Here is a 25,514-nt window from a genome sequence, read left to right as displayed (position 1 = left end):
GTCAGGCAGGAAAATCCTTATGCCAATTCTGTGAGTCACCTTCTTGTGTTGCATTATGTGGAGGGATGGTGGGGGGAGTGTGTGATGCTGGCAGGAGCACCACCTTGCGCACACACAGAGGTCACAGGTGCTCGGTTTTCTGGCCATTTTCCCAGTGCTGTGCCATGTGCATGTTGACCCGTAGCACTGTGAGCTCTACTCCAGGGTACTGTACCCTCTGTACTTCCTAGAAGTCACAACAGCCCAGAGCTCTCCAGAGAGTAAAGGACAGTGGCCCTCGTGCCTGTGCCAGGAGCTTTCCTCATTGCCGTAGCAGACGCCTGCTCAGAGCAACATAAGGAACGGCACATTTATTTTGACAAATGATTTAAGAGAATGTCTCTTGTGATAGGGAAGGCATGGCAGCAAGAGCATGGGGCGGCCGGTCATCCATAGTCTGGAAGCGGAGAATAAGAAGCGTTCTTTTTTATATGCAGCCTAAGAGCCCAGCCCTTGAAATTTCCCTGCCCATATTCAGGGTGGGTCTCCTCGCTGCAGTTAACCTAGTGTAGGCAATCCTTCACAGACTATCCAGACATTTGTCTCTTTGGTGATTCTAGATCCTGTCAAGTTGACCATCAATCACACCATCACAGGATAGAAGCCATGGAAGATATAAAGATATAAAAAAGATATAGAGCCCTTGTCACTAGGTTCCAGCTAAAGAAAATGTTTGACCGCCTCAGTGGACATATTGGGGGTAGGGGAGATGCAGAAACTGCCTGCATCTGAATAGCAGCTGTCCAGGTCATGTTGCAATCTATGCAGGGTTCAATCTCAGACCAGGCAAACACTGGGCCTCTATTACGAGGTTAACTTCCCAGGAAGCTCTAGACACACATCTTCAGCAACTGGTTAATATCTACCTCTATTTTATGTGGGCTTGTTTAAAGACACAGTTGACCTGCTAACATTGGGTTCAAGTGCACAGCACCATAACCTATATCTGAACAACGTTTATTATCTATTCTCTCCGTAAGGCTCACTGTAGCCTCTCCTTATATTCAGGGCCTTCAGCACTATACATGAGGGCCACTTAAAATAGTGAAATCACCAGCAGAAAGCACACATGTGAAAAGCCTAGCACAGAGAGATAAAGAGAAGGTATTCACCACAGGAGAGCTGAGACAAGCAGACAGCTGTGGCCCCATCGGCCTCTACGGTGTGTACAGGCACGAGCTCACGGGGACTGTCCGTGTGGGGGGTAAGAGGAACAATTTAGCAAACATGTCTATTTTTAAATATGGGACTCGTGCATGGTAAGACTCAGCCACCTAATGGCTTTCACTTTGACTCCATTAATAGGATTGGAAGGAAGGAAATTGTTTCCATAGTGTCCGTTTTCTTGAATGAGTCTGATAATGGAAACAAGACAGTTTAATTGAAAGCGTTTTAAAGACACCATGAAAACACCTGGAACTAAGAACTGCCTTCCACTAGCTGCCCCACCCGAGTGGGCCCAGCAGGATTGTCAGAGCCTGTGTTTCTAGCTTCGGAAATGGAATTAATTGGCCTGAATCATTTCAAAAGACCTTCCCGTGCCTTTGGTTATTTGCTGACCTTTTGAATATAATAAAGGCGCTCCTAACTAGCACGTAAAACAAGTGTGACCAGAATGTAGACCGGCCTCTGCTGAAAAGCAGAGTAAACTGTTGTTTTAGTGTGTATTTTTAGAAGTTGGGTCTCACACTTCTGGTATTCCAAACAACTGAGAGAAAGAGAAAAAAAAGGGGGGGCAAAAGAGCTGGGAGTTCCGAAATAGGATGAGAGATCGTGGCCACAGTGTTTTCTTCACTGCGTGTTTGGAGTTTTAGTTTCGAATGAACAGTCTTGTAAGAGCTTGGAGTGAATTTCTGTTCTCGTCCTTAGCAATAACTCCTAGAAGATGTGTCAGGCGTTCTCTTCCCTGGAAGGGGGTGCAGACTAGAGAGAGGGATCTCTCGGCAAGTAAGTCAAACAAGAGACACACAAACTCGTCCACCCATGTGAGCCATTCTGTTTGCTAAGGGGGATGGTTCTCCATCTGTCGATGGTGGATCTTCCCATTGCTCTGGGAAAGAAAGAGTGGCCCAGGACTCCCGCACTGCTCTCTGACCAGGGTAATTGGCCTCTTCAAAACCACCCCACCACATTGCTAGTACTGTGTCTTAAAATGCACAGGCCCTGGAATCCCTGCACCCTAGAGCCCATTAGTGTTCCTTCCTGCATAGGAGAGAAGCTCTTTGAGGCCCTGAGGAGCTATTAACAGTTAATCATTGCTGGGGGAGAAAGTGTCTGTTGGTCCCCACAGTGCTGTAGCCATCAGTAAGTTGAGCATGTGCCTCTAAATAGCCCAACCCCCCACACCCCGCTCTTGCAGGCAACCCTGATTAAACTCAATGGCTCATAAAACAGAAAAAAATGTATGAAAGATGGGTGGGAACTGGCTGGAAGAAGAAAGTGGTCAGCAGCAGTTGGGGACTGAAAGGATAATGGCCTGGAGATGACCAAAATACAGTGTGTGCGTGTGTGAGGTTACCAGAGAATTTCTAAATTAAATACACGTGCCCAGTTATAGAACATGCTGAGTGGCCTCCAGGAATTAAAAGTGACACACAGAGCCTCCTTCCTTGGTGACTTCTCCCTTTCCTTTCATGAGTTGCCCAGCCTGCGGAGTTGTTCCCTGAAGGAGTCCGGCTGGCACTTTCACGATCTCTCTGTGTTATCTCTAGATGCTACTTTTTACCACAGCCATGTAAAAAACTTGTGTTGTAGCTTGAAAACCCCAAGTTGGATGGTTTTAATCCAGAAGTCCCCTGCTTCCCTGAGCAAAATGAGATGTACTTATCTCTCTATTTATAAATAAATAAATAAATAAATAAATAAATAAATAAATAAGGCCAAGTTATAACTCAGTGACAGAGTATTTGCTAGCATGTGAGAGACCCTGGGTTCCATCCTTAGTGCTGGGGGTGGAGGTGGGGAACGGGGATCCTGAATATCTCCTTAGTGTGAAAAGCCTTCAGTTAACACCCTCTGCAGAGTGGATACAAATACCATGCACTGGAAACTCAGTGAGCCTCTCTGTCACGTCCCATCCCTGCAGCAATCTATAGATTTGGGTCCATAGCCTGGCTCCTGCTCCCTGCATCCCTCGCTGCATACGGCAGACACATTACATATACTGCATTGCTTGCTTCCCTCTGAAAAGCAAGATCTGAGAAACAGTTCATCAGGGCAGCTTCCCTGGAGATGGAAAGGCCAAAATGTTCCATGCAAGATGAGTTTTCACAGCACATTGCCATGATCCTCTAGTGTCTTAGTCCCTGTTCTGTTGCTGTGGAGAGACACTATGACAAGGCAATTCTTATAAAACATTTAATTAGAGGTTTGCTTACAGTTTCATTATCATCAGGGCAGGAACTGGAGCTGTAGCCAAGAGTACTACATCTGCAAGCATGAGGTAGGTTGGGGGCCTGAGGAAAGCCTGGCTTGGGCTTTTGAAACCTCAGAGCCCAGCCCCAGTGACACATTTTCTCAGACAAGGCCACACCTACTCCAACAATGTCCCGCCTCCTAAAATCCTTCTAATCCTATCAGAGAGCTCCACTCCCTGGTGACTAAGCATTCAACTATGTAAGCCAATAGGGGCCATATTACTGAGTTACAAGCCACATCCAGTTCTAGATAAAGACCACAGCTGGTCTCAGAGCTCACAAACCCCACAGCAGGCGGTGCTTGGGATCAGTCAGGGTGCTTCCTGGTTCTGGCAAGCTCTGAGAGGGAGCATGGCATGGAGAGGTGTGGGTGAAGCAGTCATTTTGGTACAGGCTACACTTGTAGGCGAGCTGCTTCTTATAAGTAACACCCTCCATAAAAGTCTCCCTTTCTTCCTAACCACCCAAGGGGCCTACCTTGTGCCATCAGGTAGAGAAGAGTACAGCTAATGGTTAATATCACCTGTGAGGTGTCCATTGAAAATGTCCCCAAGTTAGAAACTTGAACCCTGTAGTCCTTGTCCATTTGTACCACTATGAAGGGACAGAAGGGCAAGAAGAGCTCCCAGCAGCCTTTGCTGTGGCTGTTGCTTCTTTTATTCTAATCTTCACTTCTCTAGCTTTGTCTAAACTTCTTCCCCCAACCTTGATTTCCCACTAATTGTGATTTATTTTGGGGAGGTTTGTTTGGTTTGGTTTGGTTTGGTTTGGTTCACTTCGGCAGTGTTGGGATGGAACCCAAGGCCTCAGGCATGCTAAGCAAGTGTTATATTATTGAGCTGAATCCAAAATGTATCCAAAATGTGTGTGTGTGTGTGTGTGTGTGTGTGTGTGTGTGTGTCTTACAAAGTGATGCAATTTGGCCTTAAAGTGGCTGTGACATCTAAGTAGATCTTAAATTTTCAATCCTCCTGCCTCAACCTCCCAAGTAGCAGACATTTTTCGTGTACCATAAAACACACCATTTCAGAGAGTATGGAAATGGCTCAGCCAGTCAAGCATTTGCTGAAGATCTGACTTTTGATCTCCAGAACCAAAGTAAAACACACGGCATGATGTTGTACCCTCTAGTCTTCGTGCTGGGGAGGCAGAGCTGGGGAAATCTCTCAGCATGTTTCTCTAGCTTGTCTTGTCAAACAGTGGGCTCCAGGGTCAGCAAGAGACCATGTCTCAAAAAATAATGTGGAAGGTAGTAAAGGAAGACACTGATGCTGACCTCTGACCTCCTTGTGCATATAAACACATACACACACATACACACATATACACACACACACACACCTACACCACTCACCAAAACCCACCATTTTAAAAATGCACGCTTCAACAGAGGTGCTGGTTAGTCAACAAAAGGATGGATGGGGTATTAGGACTATCTTGTACCTCACTGGTACAAATTGGCATAATTATGCTCTAATTGTATTTTGAGAGAAAAGTTTCATTTTAACAGGAAGGGTGATGTGTAGGAGAAGCTAAGGTAGGAGAAGTACTGAGAGGAAGAAAAGGAGTAAGAAGAGGAGAAGGAGGAGAGGAGAAGCTAGCTGATGAAAGAGAGAAAGGGGGGAGACAGGGAGGCAGATATTCATGTATCTCCACAAGTCAAAGATAGTTGTTATATCTAGGTCGGTCAGTGGGTTACACCTCTGATTGAACAATTCCAAACTTATAACGCTTATGATTAACATTATTTAAAAAAAATGTATAAATGCAAAAAGGAAAAGGGGGCATGGGATAGGGGTTTTCTAAGGTGGGGGGAACGGGGAAAGGGGATGGCATCTGAAGTGTAAATAAAATATCTAATAAAAAAAATAAAAAAATAAAAAAAAATGCACGCTTCAAATACCTGGCTATCTCAGCTGGTAGAGCATGAAACTCTAAAAGTGTTCATGGTTTTGTACCTCTATAATGTCCCATCATGTATTTCCAGCACCTTCCCGCACCCTCTATTAACTGTATCCATTAGTTCTGACTTCCTATTTCCCATCCTTTCCAGCTCCTAGCAACTTGTAAACTGCCTTCTGTCTCTGGCTTCGCCTGTTCTAAAGAGTGTGCATAAGTAGAGTCAGACAGTATGTGGCCTCTATGCCTGTCGTCCTCAGCATGTTTTCAAGGCTGTGATAATTAATTTGATTGTCAACTTGGTGGGATCTAGAATTGTCTAGGAAAAGAGCCTCTGGCCGAGCCTTTGAGGGATTCTCTAGATTAAGTTAGTGGGAGAGACCTACCTCAACCCCAGTTGGCACCATTGCGTGGGCTTGGATCCTGAGCTGAATTAACAGGGGAAAGCATCCTGTACAAGAGCACTCATAGCTCTATACCCCCTAACTGGGACCTACTGCTTCAAGTTCCTCCACCAGGATTTCTCTACCATATTGGGCTGTGAACCCATATTTGCCACTTTGGTCACCTATTGTCACTCAACAAGGTAAGCAACTAATAGGCTGTCCTTCCTGTAGCACATGCCTCATCTGTATGTTCATAATATAGTCATGATATATTCACAATATATTCATATGTTCTATTCAGGATATAGCTTGCAATAGTCTTGGGATATAGCTACATCTAACTTCATTGCCTGAGTGGGGTGGGAGCGTGGAGGAGGGCACAGCAGTGCCTATGGAGAACCAGCACTGCCAAATCACTGAGGCTGTTAACATTTCATCTTTCTATGTTCACAGAAATCAGTGTTACTTCCTGATGTCAGAGTGCATATCCATAATTCCAGGGTGTAAGCTCCACTGGGAATTCCTCAGCTACATAGTGAAGTGCTGCCTCAAAAATTAATTAATTAGCTAATTCATTAAATGGCTGGGGAGAAAGCTCAGGCAGTAAAGAGCTAACTGTAATGGTAGTTGCTCACTAAGTTACCCAGGCTGGCCATGAACTCACCTTATTACCTCCACCTACCCATGTTAAAAAGCTGAGGGAGATAACAAATGCTAGTAATCCCAGTTCCAAAGAGGCAGAGACAGGGAGATCCCTGAAGCCCACTGGCCAGACAGCCTCACCTAACCAGTGAGGCCCAGGCCAAGAGAGAAACCGTGTCTCAAAAGAACAAGGTAGACAGCTCCTGAAGAATAGTACCTGAAGTTGACCTCTGGCCTACACACACACACACACACACACACACACATCACCATACACTACAAAACAAATAAATGGGATTGTTCTTAAGATGAAAAAGAAGACCTAACATCTCATTACTTTTTTGGCTTGACTTGCCTACTCTCTTAACTTGGTGATGTACACGCCACTGAAGTCAAAGGTCCTGTGAGTTTGCGTCCGTGTAACATAGTATTTGAGGGAAGGCACCAGAATTCAGATCCTAGCCCTGCGTCTATCATCGGGGGATATCTGGACAATCGTTCCCTCATCTATAAACCCATTTCATTACTGAAGAACGAACACCCACTTCTGAGAGTTGTTTTGATACTTGGATAAATTACCCAAGTCAGTGACCCTGGAATGACATCTACCCTGTCAGTGGGAGCCTGCAAAAATCTTAGTCTATCGTGCAATTATTTGTTTTGTTTTGTTTTGTTTTCCTCGGGTTGCACATAACAGAATACCTGACAAAAGCAACTGTGAAAAGGAAGGATTTATTACGACTCACATTTAAAAAGCAATGCAATCCGCCATGGCGGAGAGGCTTAGCTGCAGAGGTGTGAGGCAGAGAACCACATCGTGTCCACAGTCGGAAAGCAAGAGATAGACAGGAAATGCCCAAGGCCTGCCCCAGTGAAACACTTCCTCTCGCAAAGCTCCTCCCCCTAACAGTGCCACAACCCTTCAGAACAGCGCCGCCAGCTGGGGACATAGTGTTCAAGCCCATTTCACAGCTAAATCACATCTGCTGGGAAACTTGTGGACTTGGAAAATCTGAGTAAAAGTCCAGATATTTGTGTTATAATCTTAATGTAGTATAATTTGTGTCATGTTATTACTCTGAAGTTTGGGGAAACAGTCTTTGAACATACTACATATGTGAACCTGAACACATATTTAAGGGCCTTTCTTAATGCTAATATATATATATATATATATATATATATATATATATTCATATAGTGTATACATAATAACTTTTAACATACTCCAGTGTCATAGGTCCTTGTTACTCCACTAAAAATACGCTACAAGGGAAACGGGGAGATAATTCAGTCATGCAAACAAGACCTGAATTTGTTCCCTGGCACTCATGTAAAAAAAAAAAATAGGAATGGTGGTGTACATTTGTAATCCTTACCTAGAGGATGTCAAGACAGGCAGATTCCTGGGGCTTGTAAACCAAGCAGTCTAGTCTGATCAGGTCCTGGTAAGAGACCCTGTCTCCCCCCAAACAAGATGGACAGTCCTGAGGAACAGCACTCAAAGTTGACCTCTGACCTCCACATATTTGCGCATGTCCTTTCTCAAAAGAATGAACAATTTTTTTTCAAGTTGACCAGGGCAAGACAGTAGTTATTACAAGAGGATTCCAGTACTGGTATGTTGAGGGTGTTTCACTAATCTTTTGGATAAATCAGTATTGGTGATTCATTTGAGATCAGAAAGTCAGAAGCATGCAGCATTCCCAGACAGAGTGGACTTCTGGATTGAAGTATCCCTCATGTCCGTTTTGTCTCTACAGTGTTTTCCTCGCTGAGCCTTGGCTTGCTTCCTGAACGCTCTGCCACACTGATGGTCTACGAAGATGTGGTCCAAATAGTCTCAGGATTTCAAGGTACGTCTCGTATTTAAAGGGAGAAACAGTGCTGATTTTTTAAGTCAAATGCTAACATTTGATGAGCAACATCGTGGCAACAGTGAATTTATCCACAGCTGGAATGCAACTGAAGTCTGCATTTCAGCCATAAGTTGGCTGTAACATTACTTCTTCCGGGACCATCCTCTAAGTGTACATGGGAAAAAGAAAGGGGCTCCCTGCTTAGCTCCCCATTGTCTCGCTTTCCTAAGAAAAGATTCTGATTATTATTTGGGTCACTGTCCTGGTCCATGTTGTGCAATAGACACTGTCACTCACAACAGCTAGGAAGGGGGAGGGGGCTTGTCTTGCTTGCCTTCTATTTTTTAATGTGCTTCACAGTCATTGTAAACCTTCACCTCACCCCAACCACGACTGGCTCTTACGATTTGCTGATATGGAAGGTTCTGGGCACTTGCCCTCTTCTAATCGATATTGGAATTCAGGTTGGGAATAATCCTCACACAAAATACCTTTCTGCGCTCAGATCATTTCCTTCCATCATGGGCTAGAGAACCATCCTGTTTCCTGGCACTGCTGAGTGTGGATTTTTTGTGGAGCTTGCGTTTGCCTTCATTATCCTAAGGTTCAGTATTGTGGGTTCATATAAAAAAAAAAGTGTGAGTTGGAAATACAGCTTAATGTGTCTGCTTGTACAGAGGACCAATGTGCAGTTCTCAGCATCCACTCTGGGCAGCTCACAACTGCCTGGAACTTTTGTTCTGGGGTAATCCAACCTCATCCTCTTTTGGCCTCTTTAGGACACCTACACCCATACAGCTGTACACACCCACACAGACATATACATAAAAGACACATACATTCTTTATTATTATTTATTATGTATAGACCTTTACTGACATTATTCCCTCACAGGACAATATAACAACTATTTTCATAGCACTTCCAATGTACTGGGTATGATTTAAACGCTATGTAGCATATACCTGTGGTCTATACAAAAACCACTGTGCCATTTTCTATGAGGGACTGGGGCACCTAGGGATTTTTGGTAGCCACACAGGGTGCCCTGCATATATGCAAAAACTGGTGCATATTAATCTTTAATGATGATACCCATCATTCTGAATTACACAGATCTATGTGGTACTTGAAAATGAAGCATGTCCATCTATTTCTTCATTAGTGGGGGGCTTCTGGGAGATGTGAAGAGTTTAACATGCAGCTACTGATTTTCGAGAATGGATCTGAAAACAAATTGAAGTGTCTGGAGCGTTTATGACTTATGTTTCAGAGAGAAACAGAGGTGCAGATTTTGGTGTCATCTCACAGTAAAGTTTTTGTGTTTGTGTGGTTTTTTTTTTTTTTTCTTTTTCACGAGAGACACCAGTGCTAGGCCTGCGTCTTTCCTGACCACTCCATAGCCTAAGTCCGTGGCCTCCATACCTACAGTTCATCTTCCATTAGCTTTGCTAAAGCTAGACTCATTTACAGCCTTCATATTGGCCACCCCCAAGACATCAGTTACCAACCACTTCATCCCCTTCAACAGAGGTAGCAAGTTGGTCACCTATTTTGAAACTGCCTCCCCTCACTTCCTTGATTCAACGCCTTAATTTTCTGTCTTAACTCTTGGTTACTTTAAGGAAATTCTAGTAGCTTTGTTGGGCCCCCGAAACCCTCGCCCTTCCCTTCTCTAGGCTCTGGGTATCACTATTTTCTAGATATTAATTTCTTCCAGTCCCCTGTTTCCAGGGGGAGCTTAGCCTCCTAGGTGGGAGCTCAGAAGCAGCTGCTTGTTACACATCTCACCTTGGTTATCTATTGAACATAAACACATTGAGCTCTTGGGTGAGTTTCGTAGAGCTCTCCATACCTGGTGTGAACACATAGTGTAGTTGGTCAGGCTGAACCTTGCTCAGCTTCCCATCCATCTTTATTATCACCATGGCACTCCTGTATCCCCAACCCACCCCCCCAGTGCCACAAAAGGTTTTTCACTAATGGTGTATTCCTGCTTTTGCTGAACCTACAGTCTGGTCCTCATAAGACTAAAATCAAAGCAATTGTGTCAGCCATCTTTGGTTCTTCAATGATTTTCTCATCATATGTCAATAAAATTCAAATTTTTTTATACACAGGGCTACATGGTTTCCCTAGCCCTAAGCTTCTGGTGACTTCTACAGTCACCCAGAAGTTGTTGCTGGTTACAGGCTAGGGTTGGGATAGGCATTGAAGCCTGTGAGTTCCTGAGGAAGCAGGTTCCTTGCGTCCATATTTCTTCCACGAAGAGTTTTAGCCTCTCCCAGCTGCTGCCAGTCCTGTCTCCCTCACAGCCACCTGTCATAGGTTTTTGAACCACTGTTTCCCTTTATTAAGGTTAAATCATAAAACTCGTGAACATCTCCTCGTCACTGCCCTCTGTCCTGTGCATTTCACACTAGCCAGGGCTCAGTGTGTAGGGTGCAGAAAAATGGGCACACTGGATTCTGTTATTGCTTAGGCTCCTTGTGAATGCCTCTTGCACTCCTCACTGTCACCTACCAGCCTTGACACCCAGCTCTCTTGTCTTGTGTCTCTGGGGAGGACCTGGAGTCCCTGTCATGCGCTATCTGAGCAGTTACCTTCTCCCTATGCAGCATTTTGTGTGGCCTTCAGCTCCCCCTTTCAGACCTCCATGAGTCAAAAACCAGTTCCCGGAAGCCAGGCTTCCGGGCTGAGTCACCACACCCTCCCAGCCCTGTGCCTGCACACATGTGCTCGTTCCTGCTGCTCAAGTGTTACCTGTCAGTGCTTCCAGCCAGCATGCTGCTCTGAAGTCACTGCATTAGAGCTGAGGTTGATACAGTCGAGAAGCTACACTGCATGCCCTGAGTGTTTCCTTTCCCCTGTGTCTGTCATACACTGGACTGCTGATTTAGTCTTCCTGGGGCCAAGCTCTGGTCCTTTCTCTTCCTGGTTGCTGTCTCACTCCTCCTGATGCTATCTCACAGGCCACCATGATGCAGCCTCTGTCTGTCTGCTGAGGGTCCATCCACACAGACTGTGTTAATAGCCCAGTTCAGTTTGTTTTGCTCCTTCCTATCTGGGACATCCCACCCCATCATCCACACTGTCTTTAAACTCTCCATTCACAGCAAGGACAGGCTGAGAACCAAATTCTCCAGGCTTTCCTGTATCACCTGAAGAGCATGCTGGCTGTAACTCTAAAGTCCTAACTCACTCCCTACAGACAGACACAACCTCTTAAAGGGTCCCTAACCCCCCAAAACTGTGCCACAAAGCACCAGACCACAGTGTGTGTGGTAGTTAACTGTAACATGTACCTTTCCTCATCAACTAAGTTGTTGTATCACCATCTTGGGTTTCTTCAAACCCAGGCCCTGCGCCTGCTCCTTGACAGGTACCCAATGAGCCATTGAATAATTAAGTAAACAAATGAATAATCAAACGCCATCTGCTGTTTGTGCTTCCTATGTAGACACTTTCTTCATGATTGCTTTCCTTTCTTTGTTCAAGTGAATTAGGGCAGAGGGTTAACACACACACACACACACACACACACATGTGCATAAGCACATGAGGAGGGAGCATTAAAATACATTCAGATAGCTTTGTTATAATTAATTGATCAGTAGATGTCCACCCCTGCCTCCTGCGTCTAATCAGAAGCCACTTTCTGTAGTCTCATGTCCATACCGGCTTCCTAACATTACAGATACTTGATCAATTTTATAACTTACCCTCCATGAGCTTGAAAGGTTTAATTATACTGTTTCTTATCTCAATAAGGTTGAGGCAGGGTACTGATAACAATGCATTGTTTTATTTTATTCAGATTTTCCTTACTGGAAGAAAAGGCATAGGTAGTTGAGTAAATAGGAATCTTTGCCATCATTTGCTAAATCAGTTCCACTTTGCAAAACCAGTGTGATGCCGAATTTATGGTTGATACATAAAGTGTTTTACCCCCTGACTGGTCACAGTTTGTTGCTCATGTCATTTTTCAGTGGATATAAATTATTGCCTGCTCAGAAACACAGCACTCTAAGCAGTCTGCCCGTGAGCGTGTGGCTCAGAGAGCGTGACGTGCCAGCCCATCCTGGGAAGGGTGTCCAAGCTTGATGATGCTTCACTTAGAAACTTCATCCTACTGCTGTGTGCAGGATCACATGATGCTGCACTGAAGGAAAAGCTTGGACAGAAGAAAGGCCACTAGGAGAGATGGATACCAGGGATGAAAGAGAAAAGAGGCTATTGTTCCCAGGCATGTGTGTGAAATGTCAGTTGAAGGTTTAACATAATTCTATCCAAATAAAATATGTAAATGAGAGCTTTTCTAAAAAATAAAAATATTATCCACTTGTCTTCTCTGTAGATACACTAGATGGCATTTATGTAAATTCTAACCCTATATAAAAAAAATTCTCATCAGGGTAGGCAGATTAATGAGCTTGTCTGCAAACATAAGCTACACAATAAATCCATACCTCTAATGAAATTGTCGTGAGCAGTCAACAGCCCTTGTGTTTTAAAAGTGAGGCAAGTCATTGTGTCATGTGCTGCTATGGCTTTGGGAAGAAGGCTTACGACTGTGAGAGGAAAGGGGTGGGCTCACAGAGTGACCAGCCAGCAAGGGGAATCTCCCCGAGAGCAGGCTGTGTCTGAAAATGTTTTTAAAATGCTGGCAGATTTCTTTCCAGTTCATCATCAAGGCTGATAAAAGGATGGAATGAAAGAGCATGGGTAGGGTCTCCTTCTAGACAGTCTTGTGTGCTGAAGAGCAGATCAGTTGCAGTCCTCTGGAGACGGGTTTAGGGAAGATCCAGAAGCAAATTCCAAGGTGCTGAGAGATGAAGGGGCTGCAGAGTTAGCTTAATGGGTAGAGTACTTGCCACACAAGCTTGATGGCCTGAGTTCGGATCTCAAGAACTCATTCAAGAGACTGGTATGGTAACACACAGGTCGGTGCTGCAGTACTCCCACTGGATCATGGGAGGTGGGTGGCAGACTCTCCAGAAGCTTGGGAAGCAGGCTGCCTAGATTGGTAGCAGTAAATGACAAGACAATGTCTCAAACAAGGTTGAACTGACCTCCAAGGCTATCCTCTGACCTCTGCATGTACACACTGACACCTAAGGTTATCCTCTGACCTTCACATATACACACTGGCACCCAGGGTTATCCTCTGACCTCTGCATGTACACACTGACACCTAAGGCTATCCTCTGACCTTCACATATACACACTGACACCCAAGGCTATCCTCTGACCTCTGCATGTACACACTGACACCTAAGGCTATCCTCTGACCTCTTTGTGTACACACTGACACCTAAGGCTATCCTCTGACCTCTTTGTGTACACACTGACATCCAAGGTTACCCTCTGACATCTTCCTGTACACACTGACACCCAAGGCTATCCTCTGACCTCTGTACCCATGTTGTGGCATACACATGCCCGTGATCACACTTACAAACACATAATTTTTTAAAGATGTTAAGAAATTAAGGAGGGCAAACTGGAGACCCATCCTGCAGCTCCCACGACCCCCCAGGAGTCTTTTGTTCCCTGGATAACTCCTTTCTGTTCCAGTAAGCACCTAGTGGAAGCCTCTCCTACCACACATACACACACCCTCAGCAATTTCCTCGTTTCTTGTTTTAGAGGAGAAAAAAACAGTTCCCAGAGGATGACGTTTTCAGTTTTCTGCTTGTTCCACCTGTCCATGGTGATGGCATTGCCTCTCAGGGATTCTCTGCCCCGCCATGAGGGCCTTCACATCCCCAGTGGATGCTGCTGTCTCTTCTCCAGCCTGCTTCCATGTGTGCAGACTCCTCTACCAGTGCTGCGTTGACCTTCAAAGAGAAACCTTTTTTACATTCCATTTTTCCTTCAGGCAACATCCTCGCTTTCTTTCCCTCTCAAACTCTGAGAAGGAACAGTGACCCCTTGCCACACACATGCCATTAAGTTCCCCAAAACTTGGCCTCATGCTGTTCTTCCGAATTCTCTTGCTCAGTTCCAGAGCTCGGGTCATGAGATCCACATCTCTCCAGTCCATCCTGCCTGACTTCTCCCAGGCTTCACACTGTATTGTCTTCCTTCCTGCGCCCCCTCTCTCAGCCCCTACCATCTCTGGCTGCCGTTGCATTTATGTCTTCTCAGCTTCTGTCATGGGGTCTTACTTCCTTGTTTACTTTCTATTTGGAATGTGGTTTCAACTCCAGCCCTGCTTCTGTGTCGATCCCCAGTGTCACTGCCTCTGTTTGTATCGCACACTTGAGCCTCTGTGTAACAGGCTCGTTCTTGAGTTCTTGCCACCCCAGACATCCGTCACCTGCAGGCCAGCTCAGGGCCCAGGTTTTAAGCTGTAGGCCCCACACCCATGGCAAGCCTTCTCTTTGGCTCACATACACTTCCTCAGTCTTGCCTTGTGTGATAGGCTATCTTGAATATCTGCGTTTTCCTATCTGCTGTCTGGTCTTTTCTGCCACTTCACAGCCTTCCAGACAGGGGCCACCTAGGGAACTTCCAGGGCAGTCACTAATGTGCTATTAAAGTTGACCTTATATTTCTGCCATCTCCCTCTTATTCTAGGATGTATGACATCTGATAAGCCATTTTCTCTGCCCCCTTTCCTACTGAGTTTCAGGCATATAAAGGTTTTGTCTTTTTCCTGTTTATATAGTATGTGTCCACTATAAGACTCCACATAAGACTCTTCATATGAGCTGCTTAAGTTATGGAGATTCATAGAATATAAAACAAGGTGTTCTCTACTGTGGTCATTTCACGTACCCTGGGACACTTAGCAGTGTCTGGGGCCATTGGGATTGTCACATCTTGGTGACTGGTATTGGTATTTGATGGGTAGAAATCAGGACTGCCTGTCAATGTGTTAATATCCACAGGGCAACCACCAAGCAAAGAATTTCTGGCCCCAGAGTGTTAATGGTCCTGATCTAGGTCCTAACATAGCAAGTTGCCAGACATGACTCACCACATTCAGTTCCATAGTATTACTGAGTAGCAGACATACAGTGAGCACTCTTTCTCTCGTTGTGCCTCAGATTAAGAAGTACAACATTCACATACACGTACTGCAAGACACAGTGAGATTGAAGACCATAAGAAATGCACAGACAGACATTAGAACTTTAGACGGGCTTGGGAGAGGTTATGCAGAAGAAGTAGACTTTGAGATGCATTTAAATGATACAAACAGAGATGAGAAGTAGTTTTGGACATGGGACAAGCATGACCCCATACATAGTGTAGGCACCATGCCCATGGCAAGCCTTCTCCTTGGTTCACATGCATAGACCACATAAACAGTCAGGCGCATGGGTGGAGGCGGGTTGGTCATAAATAGAGCATCTATTTTAAGGTGGGGAATGTTGTGATAGGAAGGGATGCCGAATGTAACAAGTTTTCTATATTTTCCAAGCACACTGATGTTGACCAAGTTACTTAACCTCTCTGGGTTTTAATTTCTTCACCCAGAAAGACAGGGTGGAATTCCTTCTGCTCAACTTGTTTGTTATTTATAAGTTCTGAAGCATTGACTTGCCTCTCTCAGTTATAAGATATGAGTAGTTGTTTGAGTCTCTCTTAATCGACTTAATTTTAATGTTGTTTGTCATCTTGTCATCATGTGTTTGCTAAGTGGTGGAGACTGATGTCTCCTGAACCGGGAAAGCACGTGGTCAGAATGGCATCTCTGAGTAGATGTAGAGTGTGTAGCTAAATGGAAAGGCAGGTTAAGATTGAAGCAGAGGGCTGGCTGGGAGGCTGTTGAGGCAAAAGGTGGTTCAGAGGTTCCGTAGTAGGCATTGGAAGGAAGGAAATGTTAACAGAGGAGCAGTAGCCAGTTATGGTACTTGAGTGACTCTGAGATGTTAGAAAGCAGAAGTGGTGTTGGTCTAGATTAAAGCTGGGCACTAGAGAGAATATGGGCACATTAGAGGGGAGAGTGCATGCTGGTCTTAGAAGGCATCTGGTTAAAGCTACCTAGAAGACAGGAAAATCCCGGTGCAGGACTCAAGCAAGATACCCAGACTGGAAAAGACTATGGACATACAGAGGAGTGGGGAGAGACTGCAGAGATGACGGATGACAGCCTTTGGGAACTGTCTCATCTGGAGGCAGAAGGAAAGAGAAGGACTTTGCCTGAGAAGCAGAGTCTGGAGAGAACCAGAGACCAAGGATGAATGCCAAGAAAGAGAGGACTCGTGGGTGAGGCTGGCAAACACTGTGGCCCATTGTGAAGAGGTCAGGTCAGGGGGTGAAGGCTGAGAGGAGGTGGTCATGGGGTTGCAGATTATATGCTGGACCTTGGCATCATGTGTTGTGGGTGACCATCGTGTCACTGAAGGCTGAACAGAAGAAGACAGGCATTCACATATGGTGAGAACAGAGTGAAAGTCGTGTTTAATTGTGACTCTTTTCTAGGTGGGGAAGACAGGAGTGTGTGTATTGCTGGAGAAGAAAACACCAACAGACAGAGAGATTGTTGACAAAGGCAGGAGCAGTTGGTAAAGGTTCATCACAGCATACACAAGAAAGCAGAACTTAGGATAGGGGCTTGGTTTGACCTTAGATGAAAAGAACAGAAGAGAGGGAAATAGATTTAGTAGTACAGAAAGAAAAAATAAGTGTCTGCTATTTTCAGTGTTTTGGGACATAAGCATTTGAAAAAGGAGTATGGGGCCTTAAGTCTGCAAGGACAGGAAGTTCCAAGCAGCTGTTGATGAATTGAGAAGCAACCACTGAGGACAGGAAGGCTGGTCCACTCTCTTCCTAATCCCAGACAATCACATGAAACAACTCTAAAGAAAGACAAGCTGAAGAGCACAGCATCTTACCCCAGGCCCACACGTGCCCATTTAGGTCTTGTTTATACCACGGCCTAGCATGGCCTATATATACCCTTAGATTCCACAGATACTTTCTACATCATGTCGCCAATCATAGGTTTTGCCTGTACTTGTCCTTGAGGGTGTGTGGGTCCCTCAGTAGATGGCATCTGTGTCTTGCCAGTCACAGCAGGTGTCAGTTCAGCTGGACTTGCCACTTCCTGTTCTTCCAAGCCTGACCCAACAAAATGCTGTGTTCCCTCTTTCTGTCTACCGCAGATGGCCCTGGATGTCTGGTGAGTTTCCAGGTTCCCCCATACAAAGGAAGGAAGGGAAGAGAGGCAACATGATGGAACAGAGGGAGAGACGGCTTGTGGTGCACATGTCCGTCTCAGAGATGGGAACGGATGGGAGAGCAGATTGTAATGAGGTCCACAGCCCCTGAGCTTTGGGTTGTGGTTCTCCAGGTTCTAGGGCAGATCCCTAAGTCCTTATTGAACATATATCCTGCGTCGTATGAATCTCTTCCTGCCTTTTAGCAGTCTTCATCTTCCTGTATAAGTCACTCCCCATTCCTCTCTGTCAGAGGAGACTGCAGCCAAGTCTCAACCTTCCCATCTCACCAGAGTTGCTCAGAGACTGGAAGGGATACATACATCCCACTCTGCTTAGATACCCAGCCCTGATTCCACCATCTCCCTTTACGCTCATGCAGTCCGGCGCCATCTTGGCCCTGTCATATATAGCTATGCCATACTTTCTCTCGTGTCAGCTGGGTTCCTTGCTCATCTTGATTGTGATACCTGAACGCCTTCATGGCGACACATCTTCTGAACATCGTCAGCTGCATTGGCCATTGCTGAAAAAAATTATCCTGAGTAGTCAAGATGAGGAGATGAAAAGGGAGACTTGACCTTTCACCTCAGAGGGCTCCATGGAAATGGAGAACAAAAGAGGCAGGCAGCCTGTGCAGCCAAGTGGGTAAAAGGGTGAGTGCGGACAGCTCCCTGTGAGGCTCATGGCCCCAGAAGAGTCCTTGAGGGATTTGGTTTCAGTGTGAGCCAGAGAGACAGCCAAGTTCAGAAGGAGTAAGAGATAATAATGTAAGGGGATCTGTGGAGGCTGGCACTTTGTTTTAGAAATGAAGACAGGGCATAGGTAACTTGGCATTAGACTGAAAGATGTGTGTAAGAGGGGACCATAGTGAGGTAGCTGTGACTTTGGGTCCTGGCTCCCTGGGCTTTGGGACTGAACCTGCTTTATTGGTCTTTGGGGAGTGTTGATTGGTGTCTTTGAGCAGATGGAAGGAACAAGGGGATGATCTACCATATCAACCATAAACAGACAAATGTGGCTCAGAAAGCTGGCCCCAAATAACAGCCGTAAGCCCTTTGGCCACCATGGCCTTACCATAGGAAGACATTCTTGGTTTTGTCAATCCTTCGAGCTCTGAAACTCCATACTTTCCCCGTAGCACAGAACATTTCTAGGAGGCTTTCACACTCCCCTCCCTGGAAGCACTTTGATCCAGAGTCAAAGGGAACCCTGGTGTTTGTTTAAAGGCCTCATTTCTGGGTGGGGCTGGTATTCTAGGACCTCTGTTACTTCAGGGAGAGGTAGAAGGAGCCCTTTGCTCAACACAGTAGAACAAAGTCAACTCAAGCTGCAGATACATAATTTTAATTTTAAGGACATCATTGCCAGGTTTGTGCAGAATTACTCCTCACCTTCATGTCTGGTGACTGTCCCCACCCGTTAGGTAAAAGTAGCTTTTGGGATCCTAGTAACACCTGAAGAACAGTAACGTGTTAAGTGACATCACAAGTTAGCTGACTGGGCCTCCCCAGTGTTCGTGCAAAGGAATAGAGCTGGGGAAAGGGTACCACTTTGCATCATTGCTAAATCTGCAACATCATCTGTCTCCAGTGGGAAGTATTTCAGAGAAGCAAAGCCAGTGTCACACAGCAGCTTCAATAGGAAGAAAGCTGTCCTTCCGTTCTGGGGGGTGTGGGGGGGTGTGGGGGGGAGCTCCTGTCTGCATGTCTTCCAGGACTGCATATCACAGACCCTTGTCCAGCTTCCGTTTGGTCTGTGCCATTGAACAAGATGTTTCCAGGAAGTTGGAGGATGGGTTTATAGCCGTATTGAAGCTTCTGTCTTGCATTGCTTGTCTAAAGAGATTAATTGCTGTTTCCTTACTTCGTTTGCTCAGACTCTTCTAAAACGTTGCCCTATCCAGAGCCAAATGCCGCACAGTGGAAAAGACTGTTCGCAAATAGAACTTGGGAAAAGCTTTTTGTTCAAAACCTAAATAACATCCTGTGTCAAAACACATGTGACAATGGGCTATTATTTCTCACCCCATAATAGCATGCTGTCACATCCCTGTGTCCTGGATGAATGAGGGATGGCACGCCATGTGAGAAGGCGTAGGGGTGGGGGAGGAATGTCAGAGCCTTTCATGGCTTGGCATTTTCTGAAATGGAAACGACTCCTCCGGGAGGTAACTCAGAGGTTGATTCCTACAGGTGCCCGGCCACAGCCTCGAGTTCATTTCCAGAGAAGGGCCTTGAGGTTGCCAGAGAATACCAGCTACAGCGACCTGACAGCATTCCTCACTGCAGCCAGCTCCCCATCAGAAGTAGACAGCTTCCCTTATTTGCGAGGATTGGATGGAAACGGGACAGGTAATTGGAGTCTTTTCTTTTCTGGGTGGGCCTTCCGGGGGTTAGTCTTTCTCTGTGAGTTTTGGCTGTGGCAAGAGGTGGTCACATTGAGTGGGAGGGGACCTGGCCTTGATCTTACAGGTTCTGGGTTCATATTGTTACCTTTGCCCAGCTTAAGGAGGCCTTCAGTCTGCACCAATATGCAGTGGCATCTTTGCAAATTGGCTTCCTTGAGCCTTTCAGCGGTTGCCAGAGGCCTGAAGGACCTTCTCTGGGCTTTCCTTTGTTGGACTAAGTATTTCAGTTCAATTGGAATTAGAGTTTCTTTTTAAAGCAAGAGATCAGTAACAGGGTTTCTGCTCCTCTGATCTCTGCCCAGTCTACTTTCCTCCAGAACATACGATTGGTGCCTCGGCGTCTCACACAGTTGTGCAGCAAGAGACACCCCAGAAGCCCCACCCTCTCAGTCACCCTGTGCTGGGATGGGAAGGGTTAGTTCCAGCGACATCTAGAGATGAGCAAGTAACATTCCATGCTCCACTGTCGACAGAGCACTGGGGTGTGGGCATTGACATTTCTGGCTGTAGCCATCAGCTTTCACCCACATCTTCTGCTGTTGGATGCTCTGTCCCCTTCCTCTCAAAGGGAATTTGGGAAGGTCTCCAATGGAGGCTCTCTACAGACAGGCCAAGAGGAGCCAGGCTTTGAGGTGGATTTGGAGTCTTCTGGCAGATCACCGAGTCAGCTCAGCCACCATCACTAACTCTGACAAGACACAGAACTTAAAAGATCAGAGAAACCAAAGCCACCAGCCAGAAGAGACATGACAGTTCCTTATCAGAGAAAAAACAAAGCCTGAACCTTCCTCCTCCTGGGCAACAGCATGGTCCTCAGGCTTCCACCTGCTGCAGGAGAGGGTCCAAGTCTTAGAATTCTCAGTCAATCCATCTCTCAGTATCTCTCCTCTCCTCTCCCTGCCCTTCCTCTCTGTCTCTGTGTGTGTGTGTGTGTGTGTGTGTGTGTGTGTGTGTCTCTCTGCCTCTCCCTGTCTCTCTCTCACACACTCTCAATCTCCCCCCCCCCTCTCTCTCTCATTTCTCTTCATTGCCTTTCAGGTTTTAGGCATAGCATAAAATTGAAAAGCAGTCACTAGAGTTAAATTAGGTATATTATTGTACTTCCCAGAAATGCTTCGATTAAAACTTTTATAATTTTCCAAGACTTTGGATAAATCAGTGAATCCGAAAAACTTGTATACCCCCAACATCTCATCCATTTCTGTAACTCGTGAATAAGTTTCTAGTTGGAGGTGAAGGTACCTGGTGGTGTGTTGCTTTTCCTTCATCTGTGGTGCTTATTTCAAGGAATATTTCTTCCTTTAAATTAAGGATCAACACCAATGGATGTGATTCATATGCCAGTCATTTGCTATCAAATAGATGTGTAGTGACCATCTATAGTAAAGTTTCTTGAAAGGAAAATATCAATTGAGGAGCCCAGAGAGTTCTAGTCTGAGGTCCTCATAGACTCCATTCATCTCTCCTGGTGAAAGGAAGCACAGGCAGAAACACAGCAAAGAGGTCATTCATGTTCTCTGTCCCTCTTCCAGTAACACTTGAATAAATTATGAAACCCGAGAAGACCATGGGTGATGCAGAGCGCAAAAGCACAGGACTATTGATTTTTCCAAAAGCGTGCTTTATTTTAAAAATCAGTCTATTGCAGAGGGAAGAGAAAGGTTGGAAGGTGACATTGAGCTGCTTTTCCAGTGACATAATTTATTAGTTGCCTGGGAAAGGATCAAAGTTTCCCCCAGACCTACTAGGAAAGGGAGCCAGCCAGTGTTGTATCCATATGTATTCTGAGACGTGAAGCCTGGGATCCGTGGAACAGAGCAGCCGGGGCACACTGGGTCCCTGCCGGCCTCACCGTAGTTTGTGAAGAGGCTCTCTTGCCCTTTATCACTTTCTGTCTCACACTCAGGTCAAAGATTCTCTGCTGTCCAGCCTCGAAACCTTCTCCTGGTCCCTAGAAAGCACAAAACCCTACACCATTCCCGTAGGTCTCAATGAAATGACCCCCACCAGCCACTCCATGGGGACAGAGAGGGCAGAATGTCTAAGGTACAGAATTTTTACAACCCCAGAAAAGTTGGCAGACAATGACCATCTTTATCCAGAATGCCTGAAACAGAAGTGTTTTGAATTTAGGATTATTTTTTGATCTTTTTAAATATTTGCATAGAAGTATAGTGGCACCTAGCTTTTGAACTTAGGAGAGCTTCATATTTCAGCCTGGTACTAAAACAGGACGACAGAGAGACTCCTAGGGGCTGAGTAGGACCTGTCTTGTTATAAATGACCAGTTGACCAGAAGCCTAAGCGGACACCATCCAGTGGTGCTTGCCCCTCTTCCACCCAGTTGTCGTGACACCTGTCATGGCTTGGACACAGAGGGCCAGGTAATGTTGAGGCAGAGCAGGAAGGAAAGCCTAGCTACAGACAGAACTCAGTACCTTGCGCATGATAGGAACGGCATAACAGTGCAGGAGAGAAACGATCGAGGCCTCTAGGTCTGAATCCACCCAAAGTCAAGGGAGCAGGACAGTAGGTGGAGAGACGTGGGGATAGCGTAGAGAAGGGGTGGGCATTTAATGGAGCACTGAGAGAAGAGCCTCCAGAATGCAGAGGTGAGGCCTACATGTCTTAGGAACCAGGGCTCCTCCCTCTTATGTCCTCCTTCCTCCCTCTCTCCCTCTTCCCTCCTCCTTCTCTCTTTTCTCCTTCCTTCTTTCCTGTCCTCTTCCTTTTTCCTTTTTCTCTCTTTAGGGTAACCCAGCTGGCCTTGTATCGGCAGCCCTGGCTCACCCGACCAGGTACTATGTACACGTGTGCATGCAGCACCACGCCCACCTCGGCTGCAGCTCTTTAAAAGCATTGTGTAAGAACCGGAAGCTGACGCGCATGACGTTCGGTTAATCTGCTCATTTCTGTTAATCTGCTCATTTCTGTAGAGCTTACTTCTGAATATTCTGGTGAGAATATTTACAGGCATACACTCAAGATGTCACCTGACCTGCCCTCCATCTGAGTCGTGAAGATAAGGCGGGAGGGGAGTAACCTAGCAGGGGCATCTGGTTGTAGAAACCCACCCGCCTAGACCAGAGAAATGCAAGATGAAGAGAAAAGAGAATGTGAAGATGCTGAGAAGGAAGAATGGAGGTGCTTTTCTAGAACTTTCTACGTGCCTGTTTACAGGAGGTTTCTACTGACCTCCTGCATGGGGCTTAACCAAATAAAGCAGCACATCCAACTTGGAAACCTTACATCTGCGTTGTTTGTACAGCATCCAGTAGATCACCTGATGACTCTGCCATTTAGATCCTATCTGATTCACAGGTTTGAGATGACCAGGAGCAGTATATGGGAGGCCTGGCTTTGCCCTCCTGGCACCTTTAAGCTGTGGGCATATGTATGTCTCGGCCCACAGTGTATTTTCCAGGGAAGCATGGCAAATTCTGGCCTCTAGTTTTCTTATCCAAAAATAAAATAGTTTCTAAACTGAAAGATTCCTGACTTTGAATCTGTGATTTCAACTTTCATCTTTTGAGGAAATCTTCTAACAGGCCTTTGCTGTCGTGGAGAAAGAGATGGATGTACAGTAGTCACTGTTGTTTCGAAATTACTCCGCAAGGGACTGAGCTGTTAAATCATTGTTGAAACTGTAACGTTCAGTAGGTTTGCTTTGATTGTTTGCTTTTAGTCCAAATTGGAGGTTGAGATGAGCTCAGACAGGTATGTTAGTATATAGGAAGTTCGTACTTACGTATACTTTATGTACGTATACTTATAGTCCGTCCTTTTGCCTAATAGTAAAATTAGTGTGAACAGAAATGGCAGCAGTAAGTAAATAATAAACAGTATTACATAAGAGATCCTGTCTTGTACACTAAGAAATTCATCCTATTAAGGCAAAGATGTGAATTATGACAATATATTTTGTGTGATATCATATTTCACTAAAGAAATTTCTGAAATGGGTTTTGTAAGTGTATAAATATCACATCCATATGCATTCTCTAATTTATCTACATACAGTCATTAAAGTACTGGCTTGGATAAATGGTCTCTAATGGAGATTAATTGGTATATTAAAGTCCTTTTATACAGACTAAATAACAATGGCAGCTAAAACAACACAGACGTAGTTCATGTCTAAGTTTCAGAGCCATACCTCTGGTAGAATGAGTTGATATTTTGAAGCAATCCTTGATGAAATTTGCTGTTTAAGACAGTCTCTAAAATAGGTTTTTATGGCACTGACTTGTTGGCATGTGTATTATAGATGCCATAGATGGTATGTCCTATGATATATATGCACAGAGCTTATTTTGTGACCCTAATTTTCTGTAGCTTCTCCAGAGTTCGTTCTCTTACACTAGAGAAAAGTTTTTTCCACCATGGCTGTAATCTCAGCTCTTGAGAGACTGAGGCATGGTGGCCATGAGTTCCAGGCCAGTGTGAGATCCTGCCTTTAAACAGAAGGAAGGAGGAAAGGAGGGAGGGAAAGAAGGAGGGAGAGAGGGAGGGAGGGAGGGAGGGAGGCAGGCAGGCAGGCAGGCAGAAAGGAATGGGTAACACCAGTGCAGTTTGCTACAGCTGGCAGACTTAAACTGGGACCCAGCTCTGGTAACTAGCATATGCCTTCTGGGAAGCTACTGCCACAACCAATCCTGTATCTTTGTAAACCGTGGGTTTGAACTGCCTCATGACGTAGTGGGGGTGAGGATTACTGATATTAGCAAAGTCCCTGCACACTGGAGACTCTACTCAATACAAGGCAGTAGCGACCGGTTTCCTTGAAGGGTTTCTGCAGCCCCAGGGCCTCTGTGCAGGTGATGAGTATATATCTTCCTTCCAGGAAACGGCACCAGGTATGACTTGACCCCCGTCACAGCCGTCAGCGTGCACTTGCTCAGCGGTAATGGGACACCGGTGCTGGTGGACGGACCCATCTATGTCACTGTGCCCTTGGCCGCTCAGAGCAGTCTGAGGCACAATGCCTATGTCGCAGCATGGCGGTTTGACCAGAAGTTGGGTAAGCAGGAGCCCCTGTGCAAACACCTCTGAAGTGGGTTTTGTTTTAATTTAAGGGTCATGGGAGCGAAAATTGGCTTCCTGATCCTTAGGTCTTTTTGAATATTCTGTGAACTATCTTGGTTCTGTGGGGTGTTTTGTTTTGTTTTGTTTTGTTTTGTTTTTGTCTCCTAAATATAAGAAAAAAACATTTGCCAACATTGTTTGAAGCAAATAATAGTTCCCATGACCCTACAACCCAGAGATAGAGGTGAATCTATTTTTAATTCTATCTTTGTTCGTACATGTATGTGTGTGCTATCAATTGGTATATAAGAAAGTATCCTAAATAAAATTTATCAGCTTAAGATGGCAGTGATCATCTCCTGTCTCACAGTTTCTGAGGTGCAGGGATCCAAGCACAGCTAACAAGGGTGGCTCAGGCACAGGGCCCCAGGAAAGTTACGGTGGGCCTGTCAGCCAGTGCTCTGTACAGCTTAAGCTGGGGCAGCAAGCACACTCAGGACTCCTCCATACTCACCTGCTGACTGCAGTCCTTGCCAGCTGATGGCCAGACATCTTTTGCTACATGCTCTGGTGCTTAAAGCTGCTTACAACAGGGCAGTTTGCTTTTCTCTTACCTGGTGATGTAAGAGAAAATAAGGTGAGAGTTTCAAGGCACAAGTACTTCA

The 25,514-nt window shown here is 45.5% G+C and overlaps 1 protein-coding gene across 6 annotated transcripts in view; it reads left to right on the top strand.

The window, feature by feature from the left end:
* The window catches only part of Fam171a1 (family with sequence similarity 171 member A1), a 128,537-nt gene that overhangs the window by 77,180 nt on the left and 25,843 nt on the right, over positions 1-25,514 (top strand). For 5 of the 6 annotated variants that reach the window (XM_076939492.1, XM_034510567.2, XM_076939493.1 and 2 more), the window contains 3 exons: positions 8,146-8,238; positions 19,610-19,768; positions 24,668-24,844. In XM_076939492.1, coding sequence (XP_076795607.1) covers positions 8,196-8,238; positions 19,610-19,768; positions 24,668-24,844 — 379 coding nt within the window. In that variant the 5' untranslated portion in view covers positions 8,146-8,195. The remainder of the gene's footprint in view (positions 1-8,145; positions 8,239-19,609; positions 19,769-24,667; positions 24,845-25,514) is intronic. The other variant, XM_076939491.1, reaches the window with a different exon arrangement.

This window comes from Arvicanthis niloticus, chromosome 8, assembly GCF_011762505.2.
Source record: "Arvicanthis niloticus isolate mArvNil1 chromosome 8, mArvNil1.pat.X, whole genome shotgun sequence".
NCBI classification, from domain to species: Eukaryota; Metazoa; Chordata; class Mammalia; order Rodentia; family Muridae; genus Arvicanthis; species Arvicanthis niloticus.
The sequence above is the reverse complement of the archived record's forward strand: the minus strand, read 5'-3'. Positions and strand labels throughout refer to the sequence as shown.